The sequence below is a fragment of the Pristiophorus japonicus genome, chromosome 1, assembly GCF_044704955.1.
Source record: "Pristiophorus japonicus isolate sPriJap1 chromosome 1, sPriJap1.hap1, whole genome shotgun sequence".
NCBI lineage: Eukaryota > Metazoa > Chordata > Chondrichthyes > Pristiophoridae > Pristiophorus > Pristiophorus japonicus.
In genome coordinates this window covers 511,836,169-511,857,058 of record NC_091977.1, presented here as the reverse complement: position 1 = coordinate 511,857,058, position 20,890 = coordinate 511,836,169, and the positions used below count along the sequence as shown (strand labels likewise).

The 20,890-nt window shown below is 42.9% G+C and overlaps 1 protein-coding gene across 3 annotated transcripts in view; it reads left to right on the top strand.

Moving 5' to 3' along the window:
- The window catches only part of dennd3a (DENN/MADD domain containing 3a), a 201,493-nt gene that overhangs the window by 18,288 nt on the left and 162,315 nt on the right, over positions 1-20,890 (top strand). For 2 of the 3 annotated variants that reach the window (XM_070895716.1, XM_070895700.1), the window contains exons 2-4: positions 1,772-1,869; positions 5,302-5,575; positions 9,108-9,223. In XM_070895716.1, coding sequence (XP_070751817.1) covers positions 1,772-1,869; positions 5,302-5,575; positions 9,108-9,223 — 488 coding nt within the window. Of the gene's footprint in view, positions 1-1,763; positions 1,870-5,301; positions 5,576-9,107; positions 9,224-20,890 lie in introns of all 3 variants that reach the window. The other variant, XM_070895709.1, reaches the window with a different exon arrangement.

Here is a 20,890-nt window from a genome sequence, read left to right as displayed (position 1 = left end):
TACAATTTAAGTAATCGAGTGCATCAATAAAAACATTACTTACTCTCATGACCCTGCAATGGTCATTTCACCTTTTCCTTCTTTGCTGGTAGTCCCTGGGAATGTCGTCCACTGAGGACACCTCTTCAGCAACAGTGGTCCAAAATTTCTTTACAATGGGGGTGGGGTTTACCTCGATCCCTCCTATTAAACTCCCCCCATCAACTCTCAATTGCTGTTATAAGTGCCTCATTCGCATCACAACTACATTTTCTGGTCCTCTGCCTGCTATGATCAACCTGCTCCATCTTCTGTCTTTTAAAAATAGCAGATTGAGAGCTGGGTGTACTGCGCAGGTGCGAGCGCACCCTGACACCTGACCAGAATCGCAGGGGGAAAAAAAGCGGAATTAAAAAATTGTTTTAAAAAAAAAAAAAATTTGTGCATGCACAGAAGGTCCGTTTTTTTTTCCAGATTGCTGAATTCGACTCCACCTCTAAGGCAAGTATATCCTTCCTTAAATAAGGAAACCAAAACTGCACAGTACTCCAGGTGTGGTTTCACTAGAGCCCTGTACAATTGTAGCAAGACTTCCTTAATCTTGTACTCCAACCCTCTAACAATAAAGGCCGACATGCTATTTGTCTTCCTAATTGCTTGCCGTTCCTGCATGCTAACGCTGTGTTTCTTGTACTAGGTGACACAAATCTTTTTGAACACCAACATTTAATAATTTCTAACCATTTAAAAAATATTCTGTTTTTATACTCCATCTGCTGCCTGATTGCCCACTCAATTAATCCGACTATATCCCTTTGCAGGCTCTTTGCATCCTCCTCGCATCATACTTTTCCACCGAGCTTTGTATCGTCAGCAAACTTGGATACATTGCACTCGTTCCCCTCATCTAAGTCATTAATATAGATTGCATATAGCCGAGGCCCAAGCACTGATCCTTGCGGCATCTTACTAATTACAGCCTGCCAATCTGAAAATGACCCGTTTATCCCTGCTCTCTGTTTTCTTTGTTCACCAATCCTTTAGCCATGCTAATACCTTACCCCCAACCCCATGTGCCCTTATCATGCTTAACTGCCTTTTATGTGGCACCTTATCGAATATCTTTTGGAAATCCAAATATACTACATCCACTGGTTCCCCATTATCTACCCTGCTAGTTACATCCTCAAAAAACTCTTATAAATTTGACAAACATGATTTCCCTTTCATAAAATTACATTGACTTTGCCGAATCATATTATGATTTTCTAAGTCCCCTGTTACCACTTCCTTAATAATGGATTCCAGCATTTTCCAGAAGACTGATGTCAGACTAACTGGCCTGTATTTCCTCGTTTTCTCTGTTTGAGTAGTCTGTATTTCAACATGTATGCTTGTGTGTACTCTTTCCCCAGCTTCTTGTGCGGAGCTGTCTGGCCCTGCATGTCATCTCTCAATAGGAAAAGTAGATATCTGGAACTTGAGCATATTTTTCAGCTATACCATTGTACTACATATCCTGGAGCATCTATGTGACACATAACTGCATGTCTTGTTAAGCCCTTTTCTTAAATGAAGACCATTTTATTTTGTTTAATCGCTAACAAAAAATACTGGATTAATCATAATCTGCAATATTGTGTGTTTTTAACGAGATTTAAATGCTGTTTAAATCCTCAGTGGCAGATTATTAAAGATGTTGATTAATATTCAATACACCGCAGACAAGTTTTTAAAGGTGCACTTTTTCCCCCTTTTTCTCCCTGTGCTACTCTCCAACTAAGAGCTTTAGAAGACAAGGCAATCATGGCTGATGTCCTACCTAATGCAATATTGGAAATATGCGTAGTTGTGGGAGCATCTAATGAACAATTGAAGGAAGTTTGCCAGGTAACTTTTTTCTGTTAGTATAAAAAAAAATATGTTTCTAGTGTCTACCATTTACCAATGTGTCTTATTCCCGTTCGATGCCAATGCTGTTTGAAAACTGGACAGTTGGGGATACCCTAGAGTGGTACTGGGATGACTTTCCCTGTGATTTGCCTTCCCATGTGGCCCCTAATGGACACGCCTGACCACATTATCGTGGACAGAATTGGCAACTTGGGATGACAGTGATGCAAGGTCAAGACCGACAACACAGTTAGTTCTGCCAAGCCTGTGTGGTGGCTGATGTGCAACAGTCACCACACGTTTATAAAAAAAAAATCCATGCAAAGGCATCTTCCACCCCCTCAATTGGAGTTCGGGACTGGAACATCGGGTCCTTCATTGAAATATCTGGCAACTCCAGTGGAAGCAAGTTATCCTTGTTTGAGGGACCACCTATGATGATGGGCACTATTTCACCATGCCCTTGTAGTTTTTTTTAAGTGCTTTTTAACAACAAGATTTGGTTTTATTATCACCCTGTGTCTGAAAGCAAAATACATAAAATGAATTACTGTGAGGTGTGTGACTGTTATTTTGTTGGTAACCATTGTGTGTACTGCAAGTACCTGCAAAACAGAGAGAAGAATCAGCAGTTAATCTATTTTTAAAGGTGTTGGTTAAAGAAGGCATGTTGGCCAGGTCACCGGGAGAAATCCATGCTTTTCTTGGAATCATGAAATTGAATTTTAACATCCAACAGAATAGGCAGTTGGGACTCATTTTAACATTTCATTTGAAGTATGGTATCTCTGACAATTCAATATCCCTTCAATACTGCAATTTTGTGAATTCATTAGCTCCCTTCCTGTTCATATGTAGCTCATCCTTGTAGAATGGTTCCTTATTTCCCAAAAACTGATGCCACTGGCCCACAAATTCTAAACCTTCTTCTTAACACCACCCATTTAGCTCGTTGTTTAGCTCCCTTATCTTCATAACCTTCCCGATTCCAGCATGGTTGGGGGAATAATGTAGCGATTACCACCCTTGTTGTCCAGCTTCTACACTTGTAACCCAAACTCATAAACCAGGCTTTTCCTTTCCTATATTGTTGGCTCCCACATGGGCTACAATAACTGGCTACTTTTCATAAGAACGTAAGAACATAAGGAATAGGAGCAGGAGTAGGCCATATGGCCTCTTGAGCCTGCTCCGCCATTCAGTAAGATCATGGCTGATCTGATCATGGACTTAGCTCCACTTCCCCGCCCTCTCCCCATAACGCCTTATCCCCTTATCGTTTAAGAAACTGTCTATTTCAGTCTTAAATTTATTCAATGACCTAGCTTCCACAGCTCTCTGAGGCAGCGAATTCCACAGATTCACAACCCTCAGAGAAGAAATTTCTCCTCATCTCAGTTCTAAATGGGCAGCCCCTTATTCTAAGATCATGCTCTCTAGTTCTAGTCTCCCCCACCAGTGGAAACATCCTCTCTGCATCCATCTTGTCAAGCCCCCTCATAATCTTTTACGTTTCGATAAGATCACCTCTCATTCTTCTGAATTCCAATGAGTTGAGGCCCAACCTACTCAACCTTTCCTCATAAGTCAACCCCCTCATCCCCAGAATCAACATAGTGAACCTTCTCTAAACATCCTCCAAAGCAAGCACATCCCTTCGTAAATATGGAAACCAAAACTGCATGCAGTATTCCAGGTGTGGCTCCACCAAAACCCTGTACAGCTGTACCTCTCCATCAGTGATCTTGTTCCGTCTTTCTTAAATGCATGTTACCCTACACCTGAGAGGCAACAGAGGATCAAGGACACTCAGTCAGAACAGCAAAGGACAGCGTCCACCTCGTCAACTAGTGAGTTTCCCATTATTACTGCATTCCCAACTGAATTGCTAATCTCGTCCCCTTGAACCACCTCCTGTTTTTTGGTGACATTATAATTCATTTGATGGTTCTCCCAAGAGTCCTCTCCTTTCCCATGGGAAGCCAGTGCTTGAAACATTAGAGAGGGTAATTTTGCTCTGGATTTACTGATCTAGCCTGTCAATTTCTCGGACCTGTAGTCACCATTCCTTATTCTACCACCGATTTCTCCCAATCTCTCAGTGGGCTACCACCTTCTGAAACCCTTGCTCTAGAAATCTCCCTCCCTCCCTGATGTGTTGTCTTGTCTCCAATGCCGCCTGAATTCTCAGATTTTGAGCTCAAGTAATTTTCGAGACACTTCCTGCAGATGTGTTTGTCAGAGTCAACATCTGCTACTCGAAACTCCAATATCCTGCAAAGAACTTCATTTACCCTCCTGTGCTGTCATTCAGATTATGAATGTTAGTTAAGTTTATATTCTTATCTATTTAAATTTCAATAAAAAAAAAACCTGCCCTTCCCCCTCTGTTTCAGATTCCCACTCTAGTTAACTTTGGAAAGTATCACAGCCAAACCTGATCCTGTCCTTGCTGAATATCCCCAAATATGCACTTTCCATGAGAGGTCACTTCAGTGCCATCAGTTAACAAAGTGCATATTTGGGGTTGAACCAAGGACTTTCTAGTCTATAATGCATCAGGTTTGGTGCTTTATTGTACAGACCAGCTGTTAGCGTTAGTGTTTTCTCAGAAGAATCACTCAACACTCGGAGTCGGTTCCAATGCTGATGCGGCCTTTATTACGCTTAGCGGGGAGGAAATCACAAGACTGAGCCCAGGCTTCTCTCCACAGAACAAAGGGTTACATTCACTTTTATATGTTTCACAACAGTTACAAACAGTTTACTACAGTTACACAGCCCATCACGGCTGGACACAAGCCAATCACAACGATTATAGATTACATATAGGTTCTTTTAACCCAATAGAATTCCCCTTATGTCTCAGGAACCATGTGTTCGTCTCTTGTCAGCTTGGGCTGATTGATATAGGTTCTCTCACTAGTTCTTTCTTCCTGGGGAATTAATTGGTTTATGGCCTTGAATACGGGAGATGGGTTCTCTCCTCATTATTCTTATCCTGCATCCAAGGCATTCCTATAGTGGGCCTCACAGGGTTATTGCTCGGTCATTGAACATTCAACAGTTCACAGCTTGACTACCTGATTTCCCATCATGCCTGGGCAGCCATTTTATGTGTGGCCACTTTAAACTTATATGCGTTTAGATATATCTAGCAGGTGCCTAATGCCTAGTATTCTGGTATATTCTAAAGGTGCCTATCTCCTACAACACCAGCAAAACCTTAAATGGTTGTTTGGGCAAGCGTCTTGTATATATATTTTTTGTATTTTGTACATGTCATCACAAAGTGCAACATAAAAACTACTTGAGCGTTTACTTTAGATGATCTAATATCACCAGTGTTCATAGTTCTTGTAATACACTATCAGTTATATTTTCAGTAATGCTTGTATACGGCATTGGTTTGTCTGTTTCTTTCTTTAGGCAGCCCATAAAGGTAGTACACGATCACGTCATTGTCTTAGCCCAGAGGTTCGATCAGTTCATGTTCCTCCATTTGTTAGCCTGGAGGACAGTCAATCTGGTTACGTTGCTCAAAACTTTACCAGAACTCCAAGACGCCGCTCATTCAAAAAGAAAAAGGAATTCAAGCGTGCAAATCCTAATGTAAATGCAGGTTACAAAGAGCCACAGACTGAAGAATTTAGCATTCCAAATAATATAGATCTCCAAGGGCTACCTCAGTTATGTTTCCCAGGTAAGTTATTTATATTTAAAATCATTTATTTTTCTCTTCACATCTAACCAGGTGAGGTCCTTTTACTAAATATGACGGCACATTTTCAGCTTTCATCACTGTTGTGTGATGAGTTTGGAGTTTGGAATTCAACCCGAAGTACATGCCATGCTTGGGTGTGCTTGTATGTGTTGTTTGTTTTTTCTTCAGGTCTTAACATTGCTTCCACTTGATCATTCTGAAGTTGAAGCCACAGTTATGGCCATAACATTGCGGTGTCTGCGATGGTGTACCCAAGTACGCCGTCGTATTCCCTTTGGATTTCTGCATGTGCTATCTGAACCGCCTAAAAATTAAGTATTGCTGGTGCGGAGTTGGGCTATTTGCCCAACAACTGCCCAGCAATTGCCCACGCAACTTTTACGACTGGTAAAAGCAGGCACAGGGCTTGCTTACATCAGCGTAAGGGTATATATAAGGCTTAAATAAAACGTTTAGAAATCCAAAATTATGCACATATATTTTAAATGAGTATATGCAAATATTAGCCTGGATTAAGATGTTAAAAATTGTTTATCAAAAAATAATTTATTTATTGAGGTTGGTGCAATGAAAGGTCTTGCAAATAAAATTGCAGTTCAGTGCATTGTATAATTATTTGGGTATTACATTGCATATAATTAAGGGGATTCCCTTCATAAATTATTGCAATAGAATTGTCCTTTTTCATTGGAGGACCGGGCCCACGTGATCCCAGGGACACTTCCGAACCACCTGCGTGCCTGGGATCTGTGGGCCTTTATGCTGCCTTCTGCCTGGAAAACTGAGACGCAACTCTTCGCAGCCTGGGCATTTTCAAAATAGCAAACTTGCTTATTGTACAGGTACAATCTCCCAAATATGGAGTTCCAAAAACCGGAATGTTCCGAAATCCGGATATTGCGCAGATCGGGGGAGGGGGTTGTCCGAAATCTGGAAATATGTTCCGAAAAACGACCATTTTTTTTTAATAGGAAGCAAGGTAACTCCTCGCTACCTTTGGTGTTCCTTCGTAGGTCGCGTCGGCACGCTATGTCCTGGGGCTGGCTGCTCCTCTTCTCCCCGCTGCCTCCGGTGTTCCCTCCTCGGTCGGGTTGGCACACTGTCGGAAAATATAGGTACATGAAAGTCTGCCCAAGGGTTTCAGGATTCGGGACTTCGGATTTCTATTCCGAAATCCGGAAATACCCGAACCTCAGCCAAGGCGTTTCTGGATTTGGGACATCGGATTTCTGTTCCGCAATCTGCAACGGCTTCGGTCCCAAGGTTTCTGGATTTGGGAGGTTGTACCTGTATCTGCAGCGTATATTATTGCATATTAAAACTGCAATTTTTAGATGACATGTTGGCAATTTATGGGCATGACTTAATCTACAGGCTGCAGCAAAGATAGGCAGAAAGGATAGGAGGTGGGGTAGCTCTGTTAATAAAGGATGAGATCAGTGAAGTAATTCAGTAGTGAGAAATGATATTGGCTCAGAAGATAGAAACAATTTGGGTGGAGATAAGAAATAATAAGTGAAATAAGTCACTGGTGGGAGTAGGGCATAGGTCCACTAACAGTAGTTACACTGTAGCACAGTGTATAAGTCAAGAAATAATGGAGACTTGTAAGAAAGGTACGGCAATAATCATATGACTTTAATCATATGGATTGGACAAATCAAATTGCTTTGAGAAAGAGTGCATGGAGTGTATTCGGGATGGTTTCTTAGAAACATAGAAAATAGGTGCAGGAGTAGGCCATTCGGCCCTTCGAGCCTGCACCGCCATTCAATGAGTTCATGGCTGAACATGCAACTTCAATACCCCATTCCTGCTTTCTCGCCATACTCCTTGATCCCCCTAGTAGTAAGGACTACATCTAACTCCTTTTTGAATATATTTAGTGAATTGGCCTCAACAACTTTCTGTGGTAGAGAATTCCACAGGTTCACCACTCTCTGGGTGAAGAAGTTTCTCCTCATTGAAGAAGTTTCTCCTCTTAGAACAATACGTTGTGGAACCAACCAGGGAGTAGACTATTTTAGATCTTGTAATATGTAATATGTAATGAGACTGGATTAATTAATGATCTCATAGTAAAGGATCCCCTTGGGAAGAGTGATCATAACATGGTAGAATCTCAAATTCAGTTTGAGGGTGAGAAAGCTAGGTCTCAAACTAGTGATACGAGCTCACTGGGTTGGGGGTAATATATTAGCATGGATAGAGGATTGGCTAGCTAATCCTTACTAACAGAAACCAGAGAGTCAGGTTGGCAAACTGTAACTAGTGGGGATCAGTGTTGGGGCCTCAACTATTTACACTCTACATGACTGACTTGGATGAAGGGACCGAGTGTAATGTAGCCAAATTTGCTGATGATACAAAGATAGGTGGGAAAGCAAGTTGTGAGGAGGATGCAAAGATCTGCAAAGGGATATAGATAGGCTAAGTGAGTGGGCAAAAATTTGGCAGATGGGCTATAATGTGAGGTTATCCACTTTGGTAGGAAAAATAAAAAAGCAAATTATTATTTAAATGGGGAGCGATTATAAATGCAGAGATACAGAGGGATCTGGAATCTTTGTACATGAAACACTAAAAGTTAGCATGCAGGTACAGCAAGTAATTAGGAAGACAAATGGAATGTTGCCCTTTATTGCAAGGGGGATGGAGTTTAAAAGTAGGGAATTCCTGCTACAACTGTACTGGGCATTGGTGAGACCACACCTGGAGTACTGCTTTTGTCTCCTCATTTAAGGAGGGATATACTTGATTGGAGGCAGTTCAGAGAAGGTTCACTAGGTTGATTCCTGAGATGAAGGGGTTGACTTATGAAGAAAGGTTGAGCAGTTTGGGCTTATACTCATTGGAGTTTAGAAGAATGCAATGTGATCTTATTGAAACGTGTAAGATTCTGAGGGGACTTGACAGGGTCGATGCAAAGAGGATGTTTTCCCTCATGGGGTAATCTAGAACTAGGGGGCATAGTTTCAGGTCGCCCATTTAAAACGGAAATAAGGAAGAATTTCTTCTCTGAGGGTTGTGAATCTTTGGAATTCCCTACCTCCGAGAGCTGTGGGGGCTGGGTCATTGAATATATTTAAGGTGGAGATGGATAGATTTTTGAATGATAAGGTAATCTAGGATTATGGGGAGCAGGCAGGCAAGTGGAGTTGAGGCCAAGATCAGATCAGCTATGATCTTATTGAATAGCGGAGCAGGCTCGAGAGGCCAAATTGCCTACTCTTGCTCTTCTTTCTTATGTTCTTGTATGGTACTAGTTATACCCATGTGATTTGAAAACTGAAGGTAAATAATAAAACTTTTTATATTCCATTGTGATAAATGGAGCATTAAAAAGAACCTTGTTTTCAAACTGGGATTATTTTGAAGATTATAAACCCATTGTTTGTCTGCAAATATGTATTATCATTGCATGGTGACATTTTTACTGATTATGGACAACATTAAAAAACTGCACAAAAATAATATGCTGTTCTGCAGAATATTGCTTGTTGATTTACAGGAGAACTGGAAATAGAAACTGAACCAAAGGAGGACCAATATCATTTCCTGGTGTTCACAGATGTTTTTGGAACAAGAACTTACGGTGTGGTAGTGCAATTCTACAGACCTATTCAGGTATATAAAGTGTACAGTAATAACTCATTTTTAATTTGAAAAATGCAGTGTGTAGATTCTCACCCGTAGGTTTCCACAGGAAATGTGTGTGTTTTGCAATTTGTCTTAAATAGGCTGGCCAAGTGGAAGTGCAGAGTTCCTGCCAGTGTTTTTCTCGAATTGATATGCAAGGCATATAAATTGGCCAGAAAAAGCAGCAAACCTGAGGACTGGGAGAAATTTAGAATTCAGCAGAGGAGAACTAAGGGTTTAATTAGGAGGGGGAAAATAGTAAGCTTGCAGGGAACATAAAAACTGACTGCAAAAGCTTCTATAGTTATGTGAGGAGAAAAAGATTAGTGAAGACTAATGTAGGTCCCTGCAGTCAGAATCAGGTGAATTCATAATGGAAATGGCAGACCAATTGAACAAATACTTTGGTTCTTTCTTCACTAAGAAAGACACTGATAATCTCCCGAAAATACTAGGGGACCGAGGGTCTAGTGAGAAGGAGGATCTGAGGGAAATCCTTATTAGTCAGGAAATGGTGTTAGGGAAATTGATGGGATTGAAGGCTGATAAATCCCCAGGGCCTGATGATCTGCATCCCAGAGTACTTAAGGAAGTGGCCCTAGAAATAGTGGATGCATTGGTGGCCATTTTCCAACATTCCATGAACTCTGGATCAGTTCCTATGGATTGGAGGGTAGCTAATGTAACCCCACTTTTTTAAAAAAAGGAGGGAGAAAGAAAACAGGGAATTATCGACCGGTTAGCCCGACATCAGTAGTGGGGAAAATGCTGGAATCAATTATTAAAGATGTAATAGCAGCGCATTTGGAAAGCAGTGACACGATCGGTCCAAGTCACATTGGATTTATGAAAGGGAAATCATGCTTGACAAATCTTTTGGAATTTTTTGAGGATGTAACTAGCAGAGTGGACAAGGGAGAACCAGTGGATGTGGTGTTTTTTGACTTTCAAAAGGCTTTTGACAAGGTCCCACACAAGAGATTAGTGTGCAAAATTAAAGCACGTGATATTGGGGGTAATGTATTGATGTGGATAGAGAACTGGTTGGCAGACAGGAAGCGAAGAGTGGGAATAAATGGGTCTTTTTCAGAATGGCAGGCAGTGACTAGTAGGGTACTGCAAGGTTCAGTGCTGGGACCCCAGCTATTTACAATATATATTAATGATTTAGACAAAGGAATTGAATGTAATATCTCCAAGTTTGCAGATGACACTAAGCTGGGTGGCAGTGTGAGTTGTGAGCAGGATGCTAAGAGGCTGCAGGGTGATTTGGACAGGTTAGGTGAGTGAGCAAATGCATGGCAGATGCGGTATAATGTGGATAAATGTGAGGTTATCCACTTTGGTGGCAAAAACAGGAAGGCAGATTATTATTTGAATGGTGACAGATTAGTAAAAGGGGAGGTGCAATGAGACCTGGGTGTCATGGTATATCTGTCATTGAAAGTAGGCATGCAGGTACAGCAGGCGGTGAAGAAGGCAAATGGCATGTTGGCCTTCATAGTGAGCGGATTTGAGTCCAGGAGCAGGGAGGTCTTGCTACAGTTGTACAGAGCCTTGGTATTGTGTGCAGTTTTGGTCTCCTAATCTGAGGAAGGACATTCTTGCTATTGAGGGAGTGCAGCGAAGGTACACCAGACTAATTCCTGGGATGGCAGGACTGACAAATGAAAGACTGAATCGACTACGCTTGTATTCACTGGAATTTAGAAGAATGAGAGGGGACCTCATAGAAACGTTTAAAATTCTGACGGGGTTGGACAGGTTAGATGCAGGAAGAATGTTCCCATTGTTGGGGAAGTGCAGAACCAGGGGTCATAGTCTAAGGATAAGGGGTAAGCCATATAGGACCGAGATGAGGAGAAACTTTTTCAGAGAATTATGAACCTGTGGAATTCTCCCACAGAAAGTTGTTGAGTCCAGTTCGTTAGATATATTCAAGAGGGAGTTAGATGTTGCCCTTACGGATAAAGGGATCGGGAGGTATGGAGAGAAAGCAGGAATGGGGTACTGAAGTTGCATGATCAGCCATGATCATATTGAATTGTGGTGCAGGCTCGAAGGGCCGAATGGCATGCTCCTGCACCTATTTTCTATATTTCTATGTTTCTGGTAGGGCATTCTATATCCTAACAACCTTTTGCTAATCTTAAATTTATGCCCTCTGCAGAGTTACAGACCAAAGAAAATAATTTTTCCTGACGTCCCTTACCAAAATACCTCATTATTTTGAACAACTTGATCATGTTTTTGATGAGGTAACACAAAGGGTTGATGAGGGTAATGTGGTTGCCGTGTATATGGATTTCCAAAAGGTGTTTGACAAAGTGCCACATAATAGGCTTGCCAGCAAAGTTGAAGCCCATGGAACAAAAGGGACAGTGGCTGCATGGATACTAAATTAGCTAAGTGACAGGAAACCGAGAGTAGTTGCGAACGGTTTTTCGGATTGGAGGAAGGTATACAGTTGCATTCCACAGGGGTCGGTTATGGGACCACTGCTTTTCTTGATGTACATTAATTGTTTGGATGTGGGTGTACAGGGCACAATTTCAAAATTTGCAGTTGATACAAAACTTCGTGAACAGTGAGGAGGATGATGATAGACTTCAAGAAAACATAGACAGGCTGGTGGAATGGGCAGACACGTGGCAGATTAAATTTAATGCAGAAAAATGCAAAGTTATACATTTTGATAGAAAGAATGAGGAGAGGAAATATAAACTAAAGGGGGTGCATAAACAGAGACATGGGGGTATATGTGCACAAATCATCGATGGTGGCAGGGCAGGTTGAGAAAGCAGTTAAAAAAGCTTACGGGATCTTAGACTTCATGAATAAATGTATAGAATACAAAAGCATGGAAATTATGATGAACCTGAATAAAACACTGATTCGGCCTCAATTGGAGTATTGTGTCTGTTGTGGAGTATTACAAAGATATTCAACACAAGTCTGTTTTGGAGAAAAGAATAGTTTATTATAAAGTACTCAATCAAGGGAGAGACAGCTTCTACACAAGTTCAGTAACTCGGTGACCCTAACCAGCTGTTCTCCCCGAACAATCTTGGGTTACTGTTTTTATACAGTCAAAATACATGCAAAATCATGGAGTTCCGCGCGGAGGCTTTCCATTTGTTGTTTCCCTGCCGCATCACAAACTTTTTGCCTACCTACTAATTGGTTAATACAATTATATTGACAACAAACTTTGTTACCTCCCCTGTGCGCTGTTTATCTGATAAGTTACATGCCACGTCATTCTAGGGTCTGTGAACTCTTCTTCTCTTGGCCTAACCGCTTTCAACCAGTTGAGATGTTTTTCAATCGTCTTTTGTTTCCCATAATCTCTTGCCACCCCATGTGACCTAGCCTTGGAGTATATTTTTGCCAACTGTGGTTTATACTGTGATCTAGCTTCCTGAGAGTTCTTTGACCTCAGCTATGACCCTTTCTAAGGAGAATTCATTTGCTTTGCTCTTTGTTCTAGCCTTGATAACAGCAAACCGATTAGTGAGTGCAGAGGTACCACAGAATTCTGTTCTCAATGTCGAGTTCAGTAACATGTGTCTTTTCTGTCTTTACTGTGAACCTCGCTTATGGCTTTAACTTTACTTGATTAATTTCCCTCTGCTTAATTAGGTTCCCTCTACTTAACATTTTTTTTTCTAGTGTCCAATTTTGGGCACTGAACTTTTGGATGGATGTAAAGGCCTTGGAGAGGATACAGAAAAGATTTACAAGAATGATTCCAAGGATGAAGGACTTCAGTTACATGGATAGACTGGAGAAGCTGCCGTTCTCCTTAGAGCAGAGAAGATTGAGAGGAGATTTGATAGAGGTGTTCAAAATCATGAGGGTCTGGACAGAGTAGATAGAGAGAAACTGTTCCCATTGGCAGAGGGGTCGAGGACCAGAGGGCACAGATTTAAGGTGATTGGCAAAAGAACCAAAGGCGACATAAGAAAAAACTTTTTTGCGCAGCGAGTGGTTATGATCTGGAATGCGCTGCCTGAAAGGGTGGTGGAGGTAGACTCGATCACGACTTTCAAGAGGGAGTTGGATAAGCACCTGAAAGAAAAACTATATGCAGGGCTACGGGGACAGGGCGGGGGAGTCGGACCAGCTGAGGTGATCTTGCAGAGAGCTGGCATGGGCTGAATGGCCGCCTTCCATGCTGTAACCATTCTATGATCTTAAGGAGATCTTAATACTTTTTTGCAAATCTTTCATCTATCCCCTACCCACCTTCAGTTTGAAAAAAAAAAAAATTTTTTTTTAATTCTAATGTCTTACCGTTGTATTTTTGGTGGTGATCTGAAATTTATACTCTCTCTAGTTATTAGCTTCGTGATCAGTGGAAATAGTTTTTCCCAATAAAACATCTCATAATTTTGAATATTGTTCGTATGATAGAAACATTAGAAAATAGGTGCAGGAGTAGGCCATTCGGCCCTTCGAGCCTGCACCACCATTCAATATGATCATGGCTGATCATGCAACTTCAGTACCCCATTCCTGCTTTCTCTCCATACCCCTTGATCCTTTTAGCCGTAAGGGCCACATCTAACTCCCTTTTGAATATATCTAATGAACTGGCCTCAACAACTTTCTGTGGTAGAGAATTCCACAGGTTCACAGTTCTCTGAGTGAAGAAGTTTCTCCTCATCTTGGTCCTAAATGGCTTATCCCTTATCCTTAGACTGTGACCCCTGGTTCTGGACTTCCCCAACATCGGGAACATTCTTCCTGCATCTAACCTGTCCAATCCTGTCAGAATTTTATTTGTTTCTATGAGATCCCCTCTCATTGTTCTAAATTCCAGTGAATATAAGCCGAGTCGATCCAGTCTTTCTTCATATGTCAGTGCTGCCATCCCGGGAATCAGTCCGGTGAACCTTCGCAAGAATGTCCTTCCTCAGATTAGGAGACCAAAACTGTACACAATATTCAAGGTGTGGCCTCACCAAGGCCCTGTACAACTGCAGTAAGACCTCCCTGCTCCTACACTCAATTCCTCTCGCTATGAAGCCAGCATGCCATTTGCCGCCTTCATCGCCTGCTGTACCTGCATGCTAATTTTCAATGACTGATGTACCATAACCCCCAGGTCTCGTTGCGCCTCCCCTTTTCCTAATCTGTCACCATTCAGATAATCTACCTTCCTGTTTTTGCCACCAAAGTGGATAACTTCACATTTATCTACATTATACTGCATCTGCCATGCATTTGCCCACTCATCTAACCTATCCAAGTCACCCTGAAGCCTCTTAGCATCCTCCTCACAGCTTGCACTGCCACCCAGCTTAGTATCATCTGCAAACTTGGAGATATTACATTCAATTCCTTTGTCTAAATCATTAATGTATATTGTAAACAGCTGGGGTCCCAGCACTCAGCCATGTGATACCCCACTAGTCACTGCCTGCCATTCTAAAAAGGACCCATTTGTTGCTACTCTTTGCTTCCTGTGTGCCAACCAGTTCTCTATCCATGTCAATACATTACCCCTAATACCATGTGCTTTAATTTTGCACATTTAATCTCTTGTGTGGGACCTTGTCAAAAGCCTTTTGAAAGTCCAAATACACCACATCCACTGGTTCTCCCTTGTCCACTCCACTAGTTACATCCTCAAAAAAATTCTAGAAGATTTGTCAAGCATAATTTCCATTTCATAAATCCATGCTGACTTGGACCGATCCTTTCACTGCTTTCCAAATGTGCTGCTATTACATCTTTAATAATTGATTCCAACATTTTCCGCACTACTGATGTCAGACTAACTGGTGTATAATTCCCTGTTTTCTCTCCCTCCTTTTTTAAAAAGTGGGGTTACATTAGCTACCCTCCAGTGCATAGGAACTGATCCAGAGGCGATAGACTGTTGGAAAATGATCATCAATGCATCCACTATTTCTAGGGCCATTTCCTTAAGTACTCTGGGATGCAGACTATCAGGCCCTGGGGATTTATTGGCCTTCAATCCCATCAATTTCCCCAACACCATTTCCTGACTAATAAGGATTTCCTTCAGTTCCTCCTCGATGATACCAATGACGGACAGATAAAGATCCTCTCGTCTATTGAGCCTGTCCCACACTGTTGCGATATCTTCTGCTTCATAATGTATACACTCCACCCCACCCAAAACCAGATATCCCGAACTATTCTAGTTGTATTTTGGCTTCCCCCTTTCTATTTTCTATAGTATGCCTGGGCCCTCTTTTGTTTAATATCTTCATAAATGATCTGGAGTTAGCAGTCACAAACACAGTGATTAATTATGGTACAAAGCTCATGAAGGTGGTGGACTGCAAAGCTGGGTAAGTTGCAGGATTTGAATATACTTCAGAATTGGGCAGACAGGTGGCAGATGAAATTCAATGTAGAGAAATGCAAAGTGCTTCACATGGGGACAAAAAAAATCTCCAAGGGATTAATACTTAAATGGAAAGAAAATTCATTGAAAATAAGAGTGATCTGGGGATCCCTATAATCTATAAATTGAAGTTTACCCAATAATGCTTGGTGGCACTAAAGCAAATAAAATGGGATATTAATGAGTATTACAAGGTCAATGTTGAGTCGAAATAGGAAGGTAACCCTGCCATTTTAGAAATCATTAGTGCCAATTGCACTTAGAATTGCATTTAGTAACAGCAGATTTAACTCTTTCGCTCTACCCTACATCGAGATGCACTCTATGTTTGAGACGCCAAAAAAAAGAGTACTTTGTAGTAAACAAAGGATAATGCAGCTATTGAAAACATACAGAAGAGGCAACCAGAATGATTGAAGGGATGGAAGGATTGGATTATGAGGAGCAATTTACATAAATTGGGCATCTTCTCACTGGAATAAAAGTTGAGAGGTGATAGGATTCTAAAGGGCCTAGATAATGTAGACCATGACTAGCTGTTTCACCTCGTCCAGCACTGTAGAATCATGGGACACAATCTTGGTTTGAAGTGGGGGGTATAGTCAAAACTAATCTGTCGTAATATTATTTTGATGAGCGAGTGGTTACTTCTATGGAATAGATCCTGCATTGGAATTGTGGAAACAGATAGATTTAAAATGTCTAAATGATATAGAATTCCTATTTTCGCGCATCCTCCTTATCTTTTCAAAGTATTTTTACTGTGTGTCTCGTTTTTTGAACTGGCAGTCTTTGGTGAATTATTATTTTAGTTATTTTCCTGTTTGAAACCTCTAGCCATGTTTGTTCTCTTTACTTTACTTTCCATATGTCTCTAACATACAGATCTGTGCCTCTTCCTTTTCAATCTGTTCAATCATTCCTACTCATTCCCTACCTTACTATGTCACATTCTTCTCCATCTGCTGGGGCAAGCCATATTTTGATTCCCTACTGCTACAATGGTCTTCGTATATAAGTGACTTGATAAGAATTTTTTTCTCCTCCTTGTGTGCCCTCAGTGCCTGACTCCTGCTGGAGGCTGGATCCAGTGTTTTTCCCTGAGATAGTGAATTCCTTCTAGTTTATTGGCTATCCTCTATCCTTGTATTGGTTTTGTATGGGATCCAGTTATCTCCCTGCCCTCCATTTCACTCCCCTTCCTTTCAATCCCCCCAACAATTATTTTTCAGTGTTCGTCTATGTTATTTGCTGATCTTGAAGTTCTTGCATTGTTGATGTGAAACCCATCTTTACTACAACAGCAACTTACATTTGTATAGTGCCTTTAACACAGTAAAAGGTCTCCAGACACTTCACAGGAACATTATCAAACAAAATTTGACACCGGGCCCCACAAAAGTGCAGATGACCAAAAGCTTGGTTAAAAACGTAGGTTATAAGCAATGTCTTAAAGTAAGAAAGAGAGGTAGCGAGGTTGGGAAGTTTTGGGAGGGAATTCCAGAGCTTCAGGTCTTGGCAGCTGAAGGCACGACCGTCAATGGTGGAGTGATTAAAATCGGGGATGTGCAAGAGGCCTGAATTGGCTGCAAAGGCTGCAGACAAGTCAAGGAGGAGGAGGGATAGCTTGCCTTTTGTCACAGTCGCAAAGGTTGTCATTTGTGACTTTGATGAGAGCTGTTTCGATACTATGGCTAGGGCAGAAACCTGATTGCAGGGTTCAAACATGGAATTGCAGGAAAGATGAGCACAGATTTGGGAGGCAACAACACGTTCAAGGACTTTGGAGAGGAAAGGGAGGTTGGAGATGGGGTGATAGTTTGCAAGGACGGAGGGGTCCAGGGTTGTTTTTTGAGGAGAGGGGTGATGATGGCAGATTTGAGGGAAAGGGGTCAGTACCTGAGGAGCGAGAACTATTTACAATGTCAGCTAACATGGGAGCCAGAAAAGGAAGTTTGGTGGGAATAGGGTCGAGAGCACAGGAAGTGGGTCTCATAACAATATGAGCTCGGAGTGGTCAGGGCTAGGGCAGGGGGTATCCTTGGAGGAAGTTTGGCCCAGTGGGCTAGGGGAAGGAAGGGAAGTGGCAGAGGTAGCTGAACGGATAGTCTCAATCTTCAAGACAAAGATATCCAGAAGCTCCTCACAGTTATTGTTGGAGGTGAGGGTGGAGGAGGCAGGGGAGAGAGGTTTAAGAAGACTGTTAGCAGTGGAGAATAGAAGCTGTGGTTTATCTTTGCATTCCAGAATGATTCTGGAATAATGAGCAATTTTGACAGACTTGAGCAGGACCCGATAATGCTTTGTGATCCAGCCAGATCTGGCGGTGAATGGCTAAACCAGTTGATCGCTATATCCGTTCAAGTTTGCGTCCCTGGAACTTAAGGGAGTGAGGATGAGGGCCGAACCAAGGGAATGACCAGGGTGAGAGAGAGTAATTGTTTTAATAGGGACTAGGGCATCAAAGGTACTGGTGGTGAGGATGTGGTTGAGCAGATCGGTAACTGCAGAAATGTCATGGTGACTGGAAGACCAATAGCTGGACAATTGGTAATTCATAAATACAGTTGGGAGAGAATTTTTACCAGGGATGGACACAAAAGGAAGTAGGGGGGGAGGGGTGGGGGATGAGGAGATGAGGATGGAGAGTGATACATCATCATCATCATCATAGGCAGTTCCTCGAAATCGAGGAAGACTTGCTTCCACTTTAAAAGTGAGTTCTTGAATGACTGAACAGTCCAATATGGGAATTACAGTCTCTGTCACAGGTGGGACAGACTGTCGTTGAAGGAAAGGGGGGGTGGGACTGGTTTGCCGCATGCTCCTTCCGCTGCCTGTGCTTAGTTTCTACATGCTCTCAGCGTCGAGACTCGGTGCTCAGCACCCTCCCGGATGCACTTCCTCCACTTAGGGCAGTGCTAGCGTGAATGTTTTCTCGGAAGAATCACTCAACACTCAGAGTCGGTTCCAATGCCAATGCGGCCTTTATTTCTCCGGCGGGGAGCAAGCCTCAGGACTGGATCCAGGCACTTCTCTCCACTGAACAAAGAAATTCATCGATATTTATATGTTTTACAATAGTTCATTACAGTTACTCAGCCCACTTCGGCTGGACATACTCCAATCATAACGATTATAGATTACATATAGGTTTCTTTAACCCAATAGAATTCCCCTGATACCTCAGGGGCTTTTTGTTCGGTTTTTGTCAGCTCGGGCTGATTAATGACCTCGTTATGTGAGGTGGGCCCCCCTTATCTCTGTTCCTCGGGCTCTGCTGTGTGAAGTCCTTAATCAAGGACATTCCACACCTGATACCATAATGGTTCGTTATAGTTATCTTGTCTCAAGTGGATGAGCCAAGGCATTCCCGGTAGTGGGCCTCACAGGGTCATTGCTCGGTCAGCCCCAGTTCATTACTTGACTAACTGAGTTCCCATCATGCTTGGGCAGCCATTTTATACGTGGCCACTTTAAACCTATATGAGTTTAGATATATTCAGCAGGTGCCTAATGCCTAGTGTTTTGATATATTCAGCAGGCAGCCTACAACAGGCAGTCTTTGGCCAGAGACTCCTAGGTGTCGGTGGGATGTTGCATTTTATCAAGGATGCAAGGAAGTGGTCAGAGACAACCTTATTTGTATTGACAGGGCTGGAGGAGGTAAACTCTTGTCCTAATCTGAAAACAATCCCAGTTCATTTTGAAAAAGTCATTCGTATTGTTGTAGTTGGTCAGCTATTTGTAGAATTTCCGCTTTGGGTGCAGTCAGGATATTATACCGCAAATACGCTTGAAATTGTCCTGGACAGTTCAAGTTTCTGCTAAAGTTTATTTGCAAAATCACAAACATAAAATCTTCAATGAATCAGCACAATCGGGTAGTGTCATATAGAACGTAATTGATATTTTTTCTTTCCATTAAAAAATATTCCTTGATGTATTTCAGGGGACGAATTTGGTCGCCACCCATTTCTCGGCTGCCCCAGGCGGCACCTACCTATTTGCCGCCCGGTGCCGCCAGGAGCCACTTTCGGCTCCGTTATGTGGGTGGCAGGCAGCGGCAGTCGCCGGGCGGGAGCGGGAATGAGCGGCCAGCGTCATCAGTGTGCAGAAGTTGGAGGCCTCTCCACTTGGGGATCTTCGGAGGGCCTCCAATATGCGTGCGCAAGATTTTGCGATTTTCTTTTTGTTGTAGTTTTTGTCTTCTGACGTGTCGTCATTTCGGGGCCATTTGAGGCTGATTGTTGTACTGCGCATGCATATAAAGGCACACCACTTTATTCCACCTGTGAGTGAGAGAGTTGGAGGTTGGAGAGGAGAGAGTTGGAGGTTGGAGAGGAGGCAATCGGAGAAATTGAGATACACACATACACTCTGTTGAGCAGCCATTCGTTTCATCATTGATGATGAGTGGCCGGAAATCAGCAATGAAGACTGGCAAAGCCAGGCCCAGAGCTCCATGGTTTAATGAGCATGAATTGAAGGAGCTCGTGACAGAAATAGAGCACAGGTACAAAGACCTCACCCGGGATGGTCATGGCAAGCCTCCACCACCCTGATCCACGAAGAGAAGGAGGGAGAAGGTCCTGTCTTTGAGCCCCTTAAGCTCCAGGAGCAGGAACAGGATAACAGCAGCCTCCTGCCATGTGAGCCAGGTATCAGCAGAACCTCGGCGTTGGCCTCAGAGTTCCTGGGGTTTGAAACTGACTCCACACTGGCAAGCTCAACCAAGTGCAGAGGCCATGGCGAGAAGGCAAGCAAGATGCCAGACCCCACCAGGAGCGAGCATCCACCTGAGGATTCACCACAGCTCTCTGCAATTCTGGAGATGGTCCAGCTATCACGGACATGCGTGCAGATAGGTCGCGATATGCTCCAGACCATGACTGGGATAGCTACCAGCATGGCCACCTTCACCCAGCAGCATGATGACGAGGGACCGGCTCATCACTGTGTAGGAGCGCACAACTGAGACCGTCGAGGCGTTGAGGCAAGAGATGGCTTCTGGATGCGCAGTTCAAGTCCCTGACCCCACACCCTTAAGGCAGACGGGTCCGGAGGAGCAGGAGATCCCGGCGCCTTCGGCTGCGCCCCCTGCCTTCTCACCAAGATGCACACGTCTGCAGACATCCTGCTGCCCTCCTGCAGTACCTCGTCAACCAGAGGCAGTGGAGCGGGATGCCGTGGTGTAGGTGGGGCGAGGAAGAGGAGCTTGCATATCAATTCAAGGCGGGGGGGGGAGGAGAGGTGGTGGTGGCGGGTAGGGG